A 19,615-nucleotide genomic window follows, 5' to 3' on the forward strand; every position below is an offset into this window, starting at 1 on the left:
AGTTTTTGAAGTGTCTCCGTAGAGAAACTCCTATGGCTTCACATTTACCGTATAGCACTGTCTCCGTGGTTCATGTTTCATGGTTCCTGGTGGTTGTCGGCAGTGGTGTTGGATATAGATAATTAGATACGACAGTAAAGAGGTATTTGAGGGGTAATTTAGTAATTTAATATATAATATTATTTTAAAAAAAATTAGCGTGTGCAGGAAAGACGTGAGCGTATTGGATTCGTGTGACGGTTAAACGGTGGCTTCCAGTGCGATGATCGTATCATCAAGTGCTTTTTTTTTTTTTTCTCTCGTTAATTTTCACGCCCGACTCTTTAATTTTTCTAAACAATTTTTCAATTTATTTTTTTTTAAATTTGGTATATGTTCTTTTGGTTATTGTTTGTTTTATCTGAGATAATTTATAAAATTAGATTTTGTTTTCAATTTCATTATTTTTTATTTTTTATTTGTCAGATCAAGTCCTCATGCTTTTTATTGCTATTTGTTTTATTTAAGATAATATTTAAAATTAAATTTTTCTTACAATTTCATCATCCTTCATTTTCTTATATCAGTTTTGATTGTTGTTATTTTGATTATTATTTTTTTTACTTTGAGTTTCTTTTAAATTTATGTTTTTTATTACATCATTCAATGTTAAATTGGTTAAGAATTGAGAGATCTGCTCGGGGTTCCTTTTTTCTCTTTTTTAAGCTCATTTTCAATTTCATCGTTCAATATTTATTTAGTTGAAGATTATACTTTGTTTTTTTATTTTATTTTCTTTCTAAATAATTTTTCATTGATTTAAAAAATAACCAGAGTAATTGCAGGTCTTTTGATTTATCATTTTTTTTTGTTAAATTTAGTTTTTTAAGAGAATATTTATTTATGAATTAAATAAAATGAATCGATTAAATATAAGTATGTAGTGTCTACTTCTTAATATTTTGTTTGGTTTGCTTTATGAAATATCGTTGCTCTAATAGCATATGTCATCTTTTTCGTTGTCGTCGTGCAACATTTCACAGTGATGTTGAAACAATTTCAATGCATTCTTTATGGTGGTTAAGTGTTGTCCATGGTAGAGTAATAATAAGTCTCCAACGAGTTTTCTTTATTCCCCAAAGTATGATATTAGCTATTTATTTTTTATAATTAATTTTCACCCCCTTTTTTATTCACTTTATTTGTTGTTGATACCTTTTTAATTATATTATCAAATTAATCAAGCTTATTAGGCATAGTTGAGTTAATTAATCAAATCTCAAAAATAATTTTTTAAAAAAACACTTATGTCATTTGAATATCTTAATTTCACATTAAAAAATTTTAAAAATAATTTTTTTAAAAAACACCGATGTCATTTGAATATCTTAATTTCACATTAAAAAAATCTAACTCACTACCAATGCAGTTGCGAACCACCTATTTAGTCCGAAACTAAGCAGGAGGATATGGATAAAGATTGTTAAGAATATTTTTTTAACATGATACGGAAAACACAATGTAAATTCGGATCATAAAATCACAAGTAAATGTTTTTAACTACTTATATACTGACAATTCCAGTCAAGTAGTAAATAACAATATAACACATTGAAAACAAAAGTGAAATAAACAAGTAGTCATCTATCTTATACTTCTTATGAACTTATAAACTTTATTTGATTTTATCCATTTTACTGATTTTACATGAGTCAAGTTTTATTATTTTGATTTTTGAGTTTTTAGTTTGATTTTCATGCTACATGACACATAAAACATAGTATAAACTCGAATCGTAAAATCATATATATTTATTTAGCTAGTTATATATTGATAATTTCAGCCAAGTTGTAAATAACTTTACAACATGATTAAAATAGAAATAAAATAAACAATAAAAAAATTCAATTACTTTAAAATATATAGAAAAATATATAGAAAGCTAAAAATAGTAGGGTAACTAGTCAATTAGATTTTAAAAAAATTAGAATCGGTCATTCATATAAAACCAAGAAAACTATTCATTTTATATTTTTTATAAACCCGTAGACTCGATCTGATTTTATCTATTTTACACGAGTCAAATTTAATTTTATTAATTTTTAAAATTTTAATTTTTTTTACATATTAAATATAATTAACTTATAAAACTATATAGTTTTATGATTACCTCGTATTTTATCCACAATAATTTGGAAAGTTAACAACGTTAAATCACTGGCTTTGAATCTTTGATCCACCTTGGGCAAACACACACACTGGCGCCAAAAACCATGATGCGTTCCAGATAACAACCTTGATAGCTGTATTCTTTCCTAATTACGGTAATAACCTTCTGACACACACAAGCGGTTTTAGAGTGTTTGTCATCATGATGTAAGGTATTTTTAAAAATAATTTTTTATTTAAAATATATTAAAAAAATTTTATTTTTTTTTAATTTTTAATATCAGCACAATAAAAATACTAAAAAATACATATTTTTAAAATAAAAATACTCTTAAAAAATACCTAAAAATAAAAACAGAAACCATACCAAATATTCTTTTAATCTGTTAACTCTGAAAGAGACATTTGCCTGAAAGTCACTATAAAATACCAACCGAGGCCAGAGGGTGGTATAGTCACATCACAATCAAAGAAAGAAAACACCCTACTCCCAAGCGAGTAGATATATATAATTCAGACCTTGTAGTTGTTTTGTTACTTTTGTAGAATGATTTGAATAATTATTTTTTTATTTTCAAAATTTAACAAATTAATAAATCAATCAAAATCGACTGTGCTTAATTTTAGTGGAAATGACTCTACGTATCTTTATATCTTAAAATTTTTATCCAATCTTTATTTATTAAATTATATATATTCTTAATCAAAAAGTGATTGTTTCTAATCTATCTTTTTATTTGATTTTTATAATTAAAACTAATAGAAATAGATTGTGCAACCTTCACATGACCACGCTTAAATTTTAGATATTTAAAATACCTCCATTAAAAGATAAAGAAGAAAATTTAGGATTTTAATTGGATTCCATAAATTAAGATTTAATACTCAATTTTGATAAGTTGCACGATATTCCATACATGACAAGTCTTTTTTAAAGAAATTATAGCATTTCCTTTTTAAAAAAAAATAGTAAAAACTAGTTTAGATATATAAAATCTGAATTTGGTTAGAACGTATTAAAAACATGATAATTTATTAAATATAGTTCAGATATAATTAAATATATAAAGCTATATTTGATGTCATTCCTAACTATAGAAGAACATATTAAAAACATGATTAATAAACTTTTAAAATTAGATAAATTATTTAAAAGGATTTGTCATTACGGTTGGGTTAAAATATTGTAAGTTGAAAATTTAAATTTTTTTATTTAATTTTTTTTAAACAATTTAATATATTAATGTCAAAAATAAAATTACAAAAATTACAAAAATATTTTAAAAACAATATTTGCATAAATATTCTTTGGCTTTGCAAAATTAAATGTACTAATTTATAATTTACTCCCTCCCAGCATCATCGAGGGGGGTTAAAGGACTGTTTCGTCATTTCATGTTACAGAAGCAACAGAGGTACTGCTAGCTAGTTTCATGCCCTATCTTTTGTGGGGGTCTTGGGGACCATCCCTTTGTGGGCCCTCTGACTCACTGTCGTTTTGTCTGGGCTCGTCCTAGTTGGACCAGAGAGGGTGTGATTTTGACCATCGTTTGAGGGCAAATTAGTAAATTAACCTAAAGGAGCCTCGAATAATTATGGTATATTGCAAAGAGATGACTGATGAGAGATTATGAAAACAACACATCACTTCTCGTGTCTCTCCATGTCAGTCAACAAGATTTGACCCATTTTCTTACATAAATATTTTACCCCCTCCAACAAAATTATTACCGTTTAATCATTGTAAATCATTCATCTCCTTTCTCCCATTTTTTCTTACCACCTTTTATCTATGTTTTTCACGTATTTCCATCTAAGATACTTCGAGACAAACAATATAAAAGAAATTAATAAAAAATTATTAGTGTTGAGATGATAAGCGGATATGATATACTTACACGTGTGAAGAAAAAAATAATTTGAGTCTGGAATAAAATTTTCATTATATTGGTATTGTTTAGATAATCGTTTTATCCGGTAGATAATATAAAGAGTATATATTATTAAATTTGATTAAATCTAATTTCAAATAAATATTTATATTATATAGATATATTTGTAAAATATTCATATTTCTTAATACATTATGATATAAACATTAATCAATATTAACATAAAACAAACATATATAATAAATGCTTTACTTTTTACTTAATAATAAACAATAGTTAGATAATGTAGATACTCAAAATTTAATCGATAAACATAATTTTTATTAACCGTATTAAAGTATTAAATGTATATTTTGTAATGGAAAGATATTTAAAACTCAATCTACTCAAGTTCAGGTATCTAAAATTTATATTCACAAAATAACAAATCAAAAATAGAAAATAAACTGGTTTTAGAGGATGGTTAAAAATATAATAATAATAATTATTTAAAATTTTTAAAATTTTTTATTTAGACCCGTATCAGAATTTTATATTTATTTATTTTTTAAAAAATAACATAAAAACATCGTTTGGGGCATGTTTTCAAAAAAAGCAACTGGATGATGGATAGGAATAATATCAAAATTCAACGGTGAATATCCATAATCGCAGATGTATTGGAGAGAGAATCTCGAGAAGCAAGGATGATGATGCTTTCTTTCTTTTCCCTATTACGGTCATCACTCAAACACAGACTAGAGGACCCCACATTGTACCGCCCATCCATTTTTGTGTGTACTGCTGTTCTCTCTTTCCTTGCATCAACGACAAACTTCAGCTCTTTTGTGGAGCCTATTTTTCTAGAATATAAAAATATTAAATTAATTTAATATTTCTTTATGTGAAAAGAATTTTAGAAAGTACTTTAAAAAAACAGAGCCATCACAGTGTCAGGACATCGAGCCTTTTGTTTTTTAATTTTCATTTTCAGATTTTAAAATTATTATATATTTTTTTATATCAGATTGATATTAAAAAAATGCTTCTTTATAATTATTTTAAAAAATCTTAATATCGATTGAACATGTAAATTAATGTAAAATTTCTTTTATCACATAAAATAGCCGATACACTAACAAGTTCATTACTTTTTTTCAGAAAAATAAGGTTTTAGCCTTGTAAAATAAAAGGCAAAAACTGCATCTCTGTTTGTTTTTGTATTTTAAAAATATTTTTAAAAAATATATATTTTATTTTATTTTATTTTACTTTAAATTAATATTTTTTAGTATTTTTAGATCATTTTAATTTGTTAATATTAAAAATAATTTTTAAAAAATAAAATATATATTTTTAAATAAAAAATATTTTTAAAAAATAACCATAATTACATTCCATATACACATGAGAGAATCGAAACCAAGGTTGGGTGTAATTTAGATGAAAAACTTGGATAAAAAATATATAAGTCGCAAGTGTTAAAAATACTTGATAGGAGATAAAAAAAAAACACTACCGATCGTCTTGTAATAAATATGAATAAAATCAAAATTTAATTAAACATGGTTATAAAATAATAATATAATATATATTTGTGAAAATGAAATGAGAAGGGAAAACTGTTAAAATAATAATAATAATAATAATAATAATAATAATAATAATGTGAAGTGATGGCATGACCTTTATAATTTGTAGGTGAGTTGTGGGTTTGTGGTACTATACTAGATACAGTTTTTTTATAAGGTTCTTGGAAGTTTGTTAGTTGTTTTTTAAAAATTTATTTTTTATTTAAAAATATATACAAATAACATTTTATTATTATTATATAAAAATTAATTTTCATATCATCTGAAAATATAAAAAATTAATTTAAAGTAAATAAAAAATTCTAAATTCTAAATTTTTTTCAAAAGTATTTTTAAATGGCAAAAATAAACGGGTCTTGATCACCGAAAACATGCCAAACAGGGTCTTTGACTGCGGCACCGAACCCTACCGACTCTCTTTATCTCCTTTTACTTTGAAAAAACGAAAACCTTTCCCTGCATCAAAAAAGAAAAAAAAGCTCTCCTTCTTTTGAGCTTCGAAAGGATCCAAGGATTACACAATTGACGGCCATACATGCGTCTGGCTGCCATGGTAATAATAAAAGGAAGTGGTGATAGTGTTTGCAATTTTTTTTTTAAAAGATTAATATGGATATACGAATTAATTTGTATGTATCTCAATTAATTTTATGGATTTTAAAGTTAATAATTACTTAAATCTTTAATGACCCTAAAATTTATAAAACTCAAACTAATAATTTCTAGAAAACAAATTTAGAACCTAACTTGTTGAGCTACACCTCTGAAATTTTTTATTTTTTTGTTAACCGGTTGATTGGTATCTTTGTGTGTATTTTTTTAATACATGGCCTAACCAATCCTTAATTTTTAAAATTCTCAATGGCTTCACACTAGTATGGTATATTGAGAAGAATAATTAATAAATTTTTTACTGTGAAATTTAAATTTTAAAATTTTAAAAATACTAAAAAAATATTACTTTAATATTTTCTCGAGAAAAATAAAGTTTGCGTCGGCTACAAAATCAACTGATATGAATAATAAAGGATATTCTTAAAAAGAAAACAAAAAGGGACTTTCAAATTTCAAGTGCAATTGCATTTATTGCAGGGCAGAGGAATAAAAATTAAATTAATTTAGGAACCATTATTGATTGTTATAATTGGTTGCTTCCATCTATCATTATCCTTATCTCTCCAGCAAAATACTTTATAATATTAAGCATGTCCACTTCCATGATTCCAAAAGAGGAATGAAAATAACAAACTCCCATCATCGAGACAATTACTTCCATTTACAATAAAAAATAAAAAATAATAATAATCTTGATAGCCTGACTGACAAGCAAAATTCAACGACTTCTGCTCAGTTTTGACCGGCTAATTGTTATTATTTATTTACTTTCTCAAAATAAATATCCACCCATACCAAACCTAATCTCAATAAAAACCCTCCTTAATGTTTTTCTTAATCTTTATTATTACTTGTTTAATCTATTAAATGACCACGTATTTTAATTTTAAAAAAATGAGATTGTTAATTGATTAATAAAACGTATGCATAAAGTTGGTGATGAAGTTGAACTAGAACTTCTATTTTAATCGTGTTCTATTAAATTTTAACTAATCAGTTCTTAGAAATATCAAGTAGCTTTGAAGTGTTGATTTCACCATGAACAGGAGAACTGATTTTATTTCTTTGAGGTAAGGTTTATCATTTCGCTTTAGGTGGGTAAATAAAAAATATATAGAGGAAATAAATCCCAATTGTATTTTCAACTGCCAAGTAAAACAATTATATATATATATAAGAGAAAGAAATTCCATTTTTTTTAAAAAAATATTTAATAATAAAGGTACTATTGGGTTCAAGATTGTCAAAATCACGAGTTAACTCATAAAATCATAAGATTATACGAGTCAACATGTATCTAACGTGCTAAATCGTACTAAAAACTTTTTACCAGTAAAATCAGACTTAACTCGTGTAAAATCGGTAAACCCAGTAAACTTAGCAAACTCGACCTGATTTTACTAATTTATTAAATTTGTGATATGAACCAAGTCATATTCAAATTTGATCTTAAAATATCTGCTAACTAGTTTTGCGAGATTAAACATATATTTTAAATCGTATATTGGATAAAGCTGAAATTTTACAAGGAAATATTACACACATAAAAATATATTGTGATAAATTTTCAGGTAAAATGGAGTTAGGAAACATAATATCTCAAATGGTCAAAGTTAATAAACTAATATTGTAAAATATGTCAAACAAAACATTCATGTATTGTTTGGGACATATTTAGACATATTTAGAGCTACCGGTGAAATTTTGCTTCGAATAAAGTTATGATAGAAACTAGAAATTTGAAACTTTCTAACAATATATAATAGGCCCAGTAATTCATTCAAATAAGAGAGAACGACATGTTTGAAATCAAGACTCAAATTTGCCAAGAATATGTAAATATTGGAGATTCAGGCTACATGGAGGACATGAAGACCTTTTTTATTATTTTATTTTAAATATTTATTTTTAATTTGAATTTTTTATAGCGCATTAGACATTGTTTAGAGGTTTATTTCATTATTGAATTTATGTTAATTAATTACTAATTTAAACTAATTAGCTTGTAGCCCAAAAGAGATATAGCAAGACTTATTATGATGGGAACAACCAGGTTGTCACCAGGTTTATTTGTGCTTTCTACCTTTCAATTATCCCCCTGTATTGAGAAATTTTGTTATGAGATCTTTTATTTTTTCATGTAATTAATTTATTGATTCATACTATCTATTTCTCTTATTTTATTTAGATTACTCATTGATTATAATATATTTGATTCGTTTCATTAAATTTTAATGTAATTTAATTTATTTATTAGAATTATCAATATATAATTAGTTTAAAAAATTACATACAATTTTACAATTCAAATTTACGATCTGAATTTATATTATATTTTTCATGTCGTGTCAAAAAAATATTTTTAATAACCTTGACTGGATCAATTTATACATCAACCATGAATACATCTTTCTAAAATAATTTTAAGAATATAATTTTTTTTATTTGGATGAAATGATCAACTTATCCATTAGTATATTAATGACTAGTGAGATTTTTTTGTTGGTTTTTTCTAGATTTATATTTTGAAGTGAGCTCGGAGGTAATTTTTTTTTATGAATACATTGAACTATAAAGAATGTATATCCTTAAGATTATTAAAAAAAATATTTACATAAAAAACTAAACCATGAAAAAAAATCATCAATGAAAGATAAAATTATTATTTTCCATGAATTACTTTAGCTGTAAACAACGTATATCTATAAGATTATTAAAAAACATTTACATAAAAAACTAATTTGATGAAAAGAAAAAAAAAATCAACGAAAGACAATAAACTCCCAAAACAAAACAAAAGGACAAATGCATAATCGTGGCCAAGGCCAATATATCCTTTCAGACACTAAAAGATTATTTTACAACGCTGCTCGTTTCCCATTCACCAAACAATAAGAGTCCAAAACAAAAATAAATGAACCTTTTTGGCAATTATTATGATCTGAAATATTTATTCGGTACCCCTCAAGTCTCAGTCCAAAACAAGGAATATATTTTATGGTATGCTCGTATGGAAAATCATAGAAAACTTGAAAAAAAATTATTTTAATTATTTTTAAATAAAAAATAATTATTTTAATGCATTGTAATAACTTTATAATTGTGATTAAAAAAAAACAGATCTAAAAAATGCACTTATAAATAAGTTTTTAAAAATATATATTTAATTAAAACTACTGTAAAATGATTTTTAAAAATAAAAAAATAAAAAAAATAGGTCTTTAACTTTTATAAAAAAAACTTGAAATATAATTATATTAAGGGCTTGGTAATAACATAAAATTTAACTAACCAAATAATGTTTTTTCAATATAATTAAAAAAAAACTTTTATGTTACAAGCATTTTTTTGATTAAGAAAGTGTTTGGTGTTGTGATTGAATCATTTTTTTTAAAGTATTTTGAATTTATTTTTTTAAAAATTTCAATATATTAATATTAAAAAAAGTAAAAAAATATTTTTATATATTTACAATAAAAAACATTTTTAAAAACAATTTAATTATCTTCCAAACACTCCTGAATACAGAAATATTTCCTTATCACCATCTAATAAAATAAAATGAAAAAAAAGCATGTAATCACTGCCTAGTAGCAGTTGTGGTATTATTATTTTAAAATCTAGTCTCAAAAACCACACCCTCTCATCTTTCTTCAACACTACTCCCCCTCCTCTACCCCCATCCACCACCACCACCCCCTCCCCCTCTTTCGAAACTTTATCACAGAAAACCCAAGAAAAGAAAAATGAGACTTCTCCTTCTCCTCCTCCTTCTCCACCTTCAAATCTATGCACCCACCACCACTGCACGCACTGTATCAGAATATGAAGCTCTCCTCTCCATAAAATCCGCCATCACCGACGACCCTCAATCATTTCTCTCCGCATGGAACTCCACAACCCCACTTTGCTCTTGGACTGGCATCACCTGTGACCACACTGGCCGTCGAGTGACCTCCTTAGACCTCTCCGGTCTCAACCTCTCGGGCACTCTCTCCTCTGACATAGCCCACCTTCGTTACCTTCAAAATCTCTCCCTGGCTGTCAACCAGTTTTCCGGCCCAATCCCTGCCTCACTCTCCGCCGTCACTTCTCTTCGCTCCCTTAACCTCTCCAACAACATCTTCAACTCCACATTCCCTCCACAGCTCTCTTCCCTCAAGAACCTTCAAGTTCTTGACCTTTACAACAACAACATGACAGGTGGGTTGCCACTAACCGTAGTGGAAATTCCAAATCTCCGGCATTTACACCTCGGCGGTAACTATTACTCCGGGAAAATCCCATCAGAATATGGAAAATGGGGGTTTCTTGAATATCTTGCCATCTCCGGTAACGAGCTTGAAGGTCGCATTCCTGTTGAGTTAGGTAACTTGACTAAATTGCGTGAACTCTACATCGGGTATTTCAATACTTACGAAGGTGGTTTACCGCCTGAGATCGGTAATTTATCCAACTTGGTTCGTTTTGACGCTGCAAACTGTGGGTTATCCGGCCAAATACCGCCGGAAATTGGCAGGTTACAGAAGCTGGACACATTGTTTCTTCAGGTTAACGGGCTTTCGGGTTCGTTAACTCCAGAGCTTGGGAGCTTGAAGAGCTTAAAATCCATGGATTTGTCGAATAATATGTTCACGGGGGAGATTCCTACTAGTTTTGCAGAGTTAAAGAACTTGACCCTTTTGAATCTGTTTAGAAACAAGCTGTACGGAGCAATCCCGGAGTTCATCGCCGAGTTGCCGGAGCTTCAGGTGTTGCAGCTGTGGGAGAATAATTTCACTTCAACTATTCCACAGGCTTTGGGTCAAAATGGGAAGCTTGAGATTTTAGATCTTTCATCCAATAAGCTTACTGGGACTTTGCCTCCTAATATGTGTTTGGGTAATAATCTGCAAACTTTGATCACTCTTAGCAATTTCTTGTTTGGCCCCATTCCTGAATCGCTTGGACAATGTCAGTCCTTGAGTAGAATTCGAATGGGAGAGAATTTTCTCAATGGTTCAATTCCTAAAGGGCTTTTTGATTTGCCAAACTTGAGTCAAGTTGAGTTGCAAGATAATCTTCTAGCTGGGGAGTTTCCTGTGATTGGTACATTGGCTGTGAATCTTGGCCAGCTTAGTCTCTCAAATAATCGCCTCACAGGGTCTTTGCCTCCTAGTGTCGGTAACTTTTCTGGTGTTCAAAAGTTTCTCCTTGACGGGAACAAGTTCAGTGGTTCAATCCCACCTGAGATTGGAAGATTGCAGCAACTTACCAAGATGGATTTTAGCCACAACAAGTTTTCAGGTCCCATTGCTCCGGAGATTAGTCAATGCAAGCTGTTAACATTTGTTGATCTCAGTAGAAACGAGCTTTCAGGTGAGATTCCTACTGAGATTACAGGTATGAGGATCTTGAACTACCTGAATCTCTCAAGAAATCATCTTGTTGGTAGCATTCCTGCTCCTATAGCCACTATGCAGAGCTTAACTTCTGTTGATTTTTCTTACAACAATCTTTCTGGTTTGGTCCCTGGTACTGGTCAGTTTAGTTATTTCAATTACACTTCGTTTTTGGGTAATCCTGCTCTTTGCGGTCCCTATTTGGGCCCCTGCAAAGATGGGGATGTAAATGGAACTCACCAGCCACGAGTTAAGGGGCCGCTCTCTTCTTCTCTGAAGCTCTTGCTTGTTATTGGCTTGCTTGTTTGCTCCATTGCGTTTGCGGTCGCGGCTATAATTAAGGCCAGGTCGTTGAAAAAGGCCAGTGAGGCTCGTGCTTGGAAATTGACTGCTTTCCAGCGCTTGGACTTTACTGTTGATGATGTTTTGGATTGCTTGAAAGAAGACAATATTATTGGTAAAGGTGGTGCGGGGATTGTTTACAAGGTTGCAATGCCAAATGGTGATCATGTTGCTGTGAAAAGACTACCGGTGATGAGCCGTGGATCTTCTCATGATCATGGATTCAATGCTGAGATTCAGACCTTGGGGAGGATTAGGCACCGACACATTGTTAGATTGTTGGGGTTCTGTTCTAACCACGAGACTAATCTCTTGGTCTATGAGTACATGCCCAATGGGAGCTTAGGAGAGGTTCTTCATGGCAAGAAAGGAGGTCATTTGCACTGGGATACCAGGTATAAGATTGCTGTTGAGGCTGCAAAGGGCCTTTGCTACCTTCATCATGATTGCTCCCCATTGATTGTTCACCGTGATGTGAAATCGAACAACATCCTTCTTGACACCAGTTTTGAAGCTCATGTTGCAGACTTTGGCCTTGCCAAGTTCTTGCAAGATTCTGGCACATCAGAGTGCATGTCTGCAATTGCTGGATCTTATGGATACATAGCTCCAGGTAAGTTTGGATCTTGGAATTTGGTTTGCTTATGTTTTCTACACAGGTCCTGTTTGTCTAGAGATATACTCATTTCAATTTTTTTTTCATAAAGTCTTGATTTTGCCGAATGAACTTTAACTCATCCTCTATAAGATGGGTTCGGATTATGCATTAATTTCTATCCGATTTTTCTGTCCATGGATCTATTCTGACTTCAGAGTTCTTGAAACATGGCGTGCAATTTAATCTTTAGTTTGTTTTCGGAGGAAGTTTGCTTTACTTTATCTTTTGTGCAGTCTACTCGAGTTTGGTCATAGAAAATTAAATGTTAGTTGGGTTTGAAAGTACACGAATCTAATGATTTCTTAACTGTTACTCCTCTAAAGGATAAAACTCTTATCTGATCATGATGAGCCCTGCCAATCAAAAGTTCGTATCTTAGCTTGTTTGATATGGCCTTATTACAGGGATTTAGATCTTGGCAAAAGTTAAAAGCATCTGCCTCAAATTCTGTATGCAATGCAATTCTCTTGGTAAAGCTTTTGACTGATAAAACATTCAATGATCTGTTGCAGAATATGCCTACACACTGAAGGTTGATGAAAAGAGTGACGTGTACAGCTTTGGTGTAGTTCTCTTAGAACTCGTTACTGGTAGAAAACCGGTTGGAGAATTCGGTGATGGTGTGGATATAGTTCAGTGGGTTCGAAAAATGACAGACTCAATCAAGGAAGGAGTTTTGAAAGTCCTGGACCCAAGACTCCCATCAGTTCCGCTTCATGAGGTGATGCATGTGTTCTATGTTGCAATGCTTTGCGTGGAAGAACAGGCTGTCGAACGCCCAACAATGCGAGAAGTTGTTCAGATTCTAACAGAGCTTCCGAAGTCACCAAGCTCAAAACAAGGAGACTCAGTAATCACAGAGCCCTCGCCACATTCAGCCGCCACCGCAGCGCTTGACTCTCCTAGTTCAACAGCTAAAGACGTCCCAAAAGACCATCAGCAGCCACCACCTGCCGATCTTCTTAGCATTTGAAGCATGTTGAATGGGGGGTTACTGTTTGTTACCTAAATTCCAGGAATTGTGTTAGTTTCTGTCCGTCTTTGTGTTCCTTTTCATTTTTCTGGGGGGGGGGATTTTCTCTAATGTTTGCAAGTATTTTCTTTTTCTTTTTTGTTGTACAGTAGGTTTTGGGGGAAGGGAGGTATTTTATTTTCTTAAATTATAAAACTTGACTTCATCCATGTAGTAAGTACTCACTGCCTGCTGTTGCTGACTTGCTGGGCTCTGGCTACCTTGTTTATGGCACAGCTGTTCAGTGTTCAACAACACTGTTGCAGCCTGTAGGTAAGCATTAAAGGGGCAAAGTCCTTTTCTTTTTAGCTCTGGGGCGTTGTGACTTTTGCGAGAGGGAAAGATTGAAAGAGACACCAATGGGGGTTGGGTAGGGTAAGTAAGTAGAAAGACAGACGCGTATGCAATTCGCAAAATATTCATTTGCCCAGAGGCCTTGGTGCTTGCCTCAGAGGAGCAGAGACTGTGGGGTTTCTCTGGCCCCTTGACCAGCCACTTACAGGGAATTGAACTGAGAGCTCGAGCAAGCATGAGTGAAATGAGCGCAGAGCCAGCTAGCCAGCCATTATAAAAGAAGCCAAGCAACTTTGGAAAACTCCATGGGTCTCCTTGGGACTTCAATCAATGGACTGTGCATCGACATGGGGTTCAACCCTTGTGTCGGGCAACGGGAGAATGTCACATGACTCTGCACGTTATTTGTGCATTGTATAAAACTACGAGTAAATTATTATTTATTTTTCTATATTATTACTGTATTAAAAAATCTAATGTTAGTTTCTAGGTTTTTCTATATTTATACTGTCTATTTAAGATAAAATTAAAGGTGGATTTAAAAAAAAAGTAATTTATAAATATTAAAAAATAATAGATACTTGCGATTTTAAGAAGCATGTATTAATTTATAATTTGTATTAAAAAAGGAGCTGATATAATAAACTATAAAAAAAGAGTTAGTGAGATTGTCCTGTGGATGGTTGAGCATAGAATCAACAAGTAGCAGGAGCTTCTCGAGCCACAATGCCAGTAATGCCCATGCCAATAAACATCGTTCCTATGGTTAAGAGTGGGGTATTTATGTCCTTTTCTTGAAATCATTTTGTTATCATGATCTTTGGGTTGGTGAGTATTAAGTACGAAGAAGAGGACGTCCCATCTTCTATCTCATTTCGTACTAAAAAATATTCTTTAATTAATTTGCATGTAAATAAAAATAAAAGATTTTATTTAAAAAAGAATTTGTACTTCATCTTGATTTATTTAAAGGAAGAAATTTAATAAATTTATGATGATGACGACCTTAAAGATTTAATAAAAAATAATATATGCTCTTGAGAAGATGCAAAAGAGAGCATGCTAGGACAAGATGCCCCCGCCTACGTAGTTACCTTTCTTGTTTTTTCTTCTGTACGTGTTCAATCGTAGGGTCGTACGCACACACACGTATACATATACATTTATACACATTTATATGTTGAGAAACTATAAATCTCACAAAGAATTACGAGTGAATTCATGGTGATAAAATAAGAATTTTTATTTAATATTATGGTGATTTTTGTTTCTTATCCAATAATAAAAAAAAATACTGGATTAGTTAAATAGCTTATGCTTTTTTGTCAGAGCTTGTTTTTCATAGAAATCTATTTTTTATTTATTTTACATGCAAAAACTATCTTATAATAATTTTATTAAAATATATATTTTATTAAAATCACAATTAAAAATATTTTTTTAAACCTACCTTTTATAAACCCAAACAAAAAAAGTTATTACAATGCCAGACATATTTAGACTAGGATACTTGTGTGTGTATTGTAGTGAGATGCAAAATATTTTTTAAAAATATTATTTTTTAATTAAAAATATATCAAAATAGTTTTTTTAGATTTTTTTAATTCTTGATGTTAATACATCAAAATCATACAAAAAAATAATAAAAAATATGTTAAATTAATATATATTTTTAAGAAAAATATACTTTTAAAAAATATTCTAAAACAAAAGTTACAAGGTCTGTTTCGAGAAGCTTCTTAACACTATTGACAAGTACGTATGTACGTAACATACATACATACAATCATACATACATATGTTTGTGTGTGTGTGTGTGGGGCTTGGATGCCACGTTGGTGTTTGATTCTGAAATCTGATTTGACAGCCCAAAGATCTCAGCATTTGCATGGAACAATTTATCACAGCGTGGTATTGTCCCATCTCTGACGTATGGTTGAATTTCACTTGATTGAATGATTGATGGATGGATGGATGGATGGATGGGTGTATTTACATTTATCCATCTCTCGAAATTAATTGCGGTGAAGCTCAATGGAGCATGCTATCGCTATATGGTTAATTAGCGTCACCCTTTTATTATTCGTTCCCTTTAATTATAAGATATAAATATTCATGTATTGAAAGATTATATTTAATAGGATAATGTTCAGTTAGTGATTTCTTGAAAAGTTGATTATGATTTCCAATTGTCTTCATTCTGGGTCAAGGGATTTTTTAGTCCTTTCCTTATGATTTTTCTGTTATTATAAAGTCTAATTATGAGCATTTTGTATTTTCACATAAACAAAAATATTGTTTAATGTTAAAAGGTGGGTTGCGTGTGTAAAATATGCGGACGCGCGTGGGAACATTCACCCACGATATAGTCCAACCATCAAACACCGGTTTCCACGATGATGTTTTAATCCTCACGGCATCATCTTCATTTCTGGACGGTGTGTATGGCAAAAAATATCAGGTTTTATGCCAATGATCATTTCTTTTTTTTTTTTCATGCCTTGTTTCCTCTCTCCTCCTCAATTTAACGCCTTCCCCAACACATTTTTAAAGTAGCTCTTCAATTTATTTTTCTTTCAGATCCGATCCTTGATCTTTTAATTACTATTTGTTTTATTTTAAATAATCCATGTAATTAGTATTTTCTTTTAATTTAATTCTCCTTTGATTTTTTATTTACCTTTCAAATTTGATCTTCATTCTTTCAATTGTGATTTTTTTTTAATCATTCTCATAATTGGATTGTCTTTCCAATTGCATCCCTCAATATTCTATATCATTTTATCAATTAAATTATTTTTTCAATTGCATCCCCTAATATTTTTTTTACGTCAGATTGGATCCTTAGTTTTTTTAATTGCTATTTGTTTAATTTTTTTAATCTTTTCTTATTGGAACTTTCTTTTTCGATTCCATCCAGTGGTATTTTATTGATCGAGATTTTATTAATATGGAATTTGGCTTTATAATTTTTTTAGGTTTGCATTCTATAGGATGATTTCAGTATCAAGACCCGAGTCACGAGTTTGAAAGGTTGGACCAAGTTGACTTAAATCTTTTTAGTTCATATTTTACAATTGATTCTTTTCTGATTCCATCCTTCTATGGGGGTTATCTCAATCTCATATGTTAGGTCACGAGTTTTGCGTGTTAACCCAGCTTGAACTCGACTAATTTTGGTTTTTTATTTTTAATTTATTTGTTATTGTTGCCTTTTTTTTTATCATATTATCAAATTAATCGAGGTTATTGAATCTAATAAAGCCAATAACTCGACTTCAAATTTCCTTACTTTTTTTCGTGTTAAAAAAAGTTTAGTTTGACACGTGGCATGGTGCAAACCACCAATCTAGTGATGTAATATAATGTAATGTTATGCTAGAATTTACCTTCTATATGTGCCAACATTTCATCAAATATGATATTTATTTAGTTTTATATTGTTTTAAATCATATTTACCAAATAGAATTTACATTTATTTTCTAGGACTCTGTTGACCTTTAGGTCACACATTTATATTTTTATATATTTTGATAGTAACAATAATATGAAAATTAGACTAATAATATGCTTACCTTAGATATTCATTTTAGTATTAAATTAATCAAGAATAATACTAAAATGAATATCTAAAGGAATTAATCAAGAAGTCCATGAAGAAGCAAAGTGAAGACTACTTTAGATATTCATTTTAGTATTATATTATAAATATTTATATCTTATCTTCATAGTACAAGTAAAATGAACTCGCAGATTTTACTATGCATACATTTAAAGGATTGATAATTAATATGATATAATCTTAAGATAGATGGTTCTAAGAATTCACCTTGGTTAAATTGATAAATTTGGTATTATGTATGAATCACTCGATCGTTTGGTATTGCCAAATAAACCGGTCAACTACTTATTCATTAGTGATGAACACCTGAAAATTTTATAGGAACCGGTCAACTGATTGACTTAATAAACTGAATTGGTTGATCATTTGAGTTGTCAGTGGGATAATTATGGCTATAAACGACTAGTGTTTTTTTAAAACATACATATGGTTGTCTAATTGCAAAATTAAAAAGAGATTTTGAACACACATCATATACAAGCTAATCTACGTGCAAAAGTATTAATCCTTAATTATACTCAAATTTATATAAGCAAATCTTCATAATCTAGCATAAAAGTATGTATTTTTATTCTCACTACACTTAAACACTTTCTAATCCTATAAATGCTATTTTGTGAGATATTGAGATATTAGAAATTTCAATTGTAATATCCAATCTATTAAGAGAGTAAATTGTGATAACAAAAATTACACTTGTACACCTTTGAGAGTCAGAGAAAAACTCTTGGTTTTGATGAGGTGTTTTCACCAAGAAAAAAATCTTGAAGATGACACATCTTCAAGTGGGAGTAGAATCTTACAGAGAAAATATCTTCAAGTAGTGTAAAAATCTTGGTATGTATTCATCAAGTGGTCATTGTACTATAAACACTTTAATTATATTGTTGGTTATTGTGTTTATTTGAATTAATTTGCAATATTTATTAATATTACTGATATACTTAATTCACATTCCCTTTTAAGTGTTATAATTGTTTTAATTCTAGAACAATAAATTTTTCATTGTAGAATTTCCCTTATCAGCTTTTATATACCATTATAATTATAAAAAGAGAAAAAGAAATATAAAATTTGAAAGATAAAATTATATTGAATAAACATGATTAAAAAAACACAATAAAAGATTTCTCTATTTATAGAGAAATATTAAACTCACACAAGCAACTTTAGCTTAGTCATTGTGTTGGAGTGAAGCAAGGAATTAGTTCAAGTGACTACAATTTTTCAATTATAACTATGTAATTATGGGAGAGGATTATATCTTATTGCAAAGCTTAAAATACACTTGGCCTCTTATTGAGAGAGCAAAAGGAAATAATAAACTCAATAATCACTAGAATTTAGGCCTGAATAATAAAAAATAATAATTTAAATCACTTCCTAGATAATAATCCTAAATTAAACAAAACCTTCCAAGCTTCGGAATCAAGCCATATTGGCATGATTGATTTGGCCGCCAAATTCAGATAAATTTATGGTAGTTAAAGAAATAGAAAAGTCATAAAAAAGAAAATTAAATTCTTTACCAACTAAAAATAATAAAAATATTTGTACTTGGACAGAAAAATATTTTTTTATTTTATTTCTCTTTTGTCTCTCTTCTTCTTAAGTTTATTTATATCTAGTCACTTACTGAAGTTCATGGTAATTAAATTCTTCCACATATAACACAATTTATCTTTAGTTTGTCTTGCTTGGTCCCTGTTTTTCCTTAAGTATCTTTTTTAGTCCTTATCATTACTTGGAAAAAACTTTTTTTTAATGTTTTTAGATCATTTTAATATATTAAAATTAAAAATAATTTTTTTAAAAAATATTATTTTGATATATTTCTAAACAAAATACATTTTAAAAACAACCTAATTACAATACTAAAGCATTAAAATAGGCAAAGAGTTCTTCCTCTCGTGCTTACAGGGAACACTCTAAAATGACTCTTGAGATAGCTTTGGCTAACACATCACAAGCCATGCAAGGTAAGGTTGGAGATCTATGACCACTAATTTTCGACTGTCCTAAAATATCAAGAGTTAATTATAATCTTTGGTGCCTTCATTTAAATACCTTAAGACAGGT

At 29.6% G+C, this 19,615-nt stretch overlaps 1 protein-coding gene across 1 annotated transcript; it reads left to right on the plus strand.

The window, feature by feature from the left end:
• Positions 1–9,874: 9,874 nt before the first annotated feature.
• On the plus strand, positions 9,875–13,821 carry LOC133673196 (leucine-rich repeat receptor-like serine/threonine-protein kinase BAM1). The gene is made up of 2 exons (XM_062093899.1): positions 9,875–12,562; positions 13,120–13,821. Exons 1-2 carry the CDS (start codon positions 9,973–9,975, stop codon positions 13,578–13,580), a joined length of 3,051 nt encoding a protein of 1,016 aa, XP_061949883.1. The 5' UTR covers positions 9,875–9,972; the 3' UTR covers positions 13,581–13,821.
• The last annotated feature ends 5,794 nt before the right edge of the window (positions 13,822–19,615 follow it).

This window comes from Populus nigra, chromosome 14 (genome assembly GCF_951802175.1).
Source record: "Populus nigra chromosome 14, ddPopNigr1.1, whole genome shotgun sequence".
NCBI classification, from domain to species: domain Eukaryota; kingdom Viridiplantae; phylum Streptophyta; class Magnoliopsida; order Malpighiales; family Salicaceae; genus Populus; species Populus nigra.

Excerpts from the sequence above, each read along its gene's own strand:
- LOC133673196 (XM_062093899.1), top strand. The coding sequence starts at position 9,973 with ATGAGACTTCTCCTTCTCCTCCTCCTTCTCCACCTTCAAATCTATGCA. Across the intron at positions 12,563-13,119 it reads TTATGGATACATAGCTCCAG|AATATGCCTACACACTGAAG; the intron begins GTAAGTTTGGAT and ends GATCTGTTGCAG.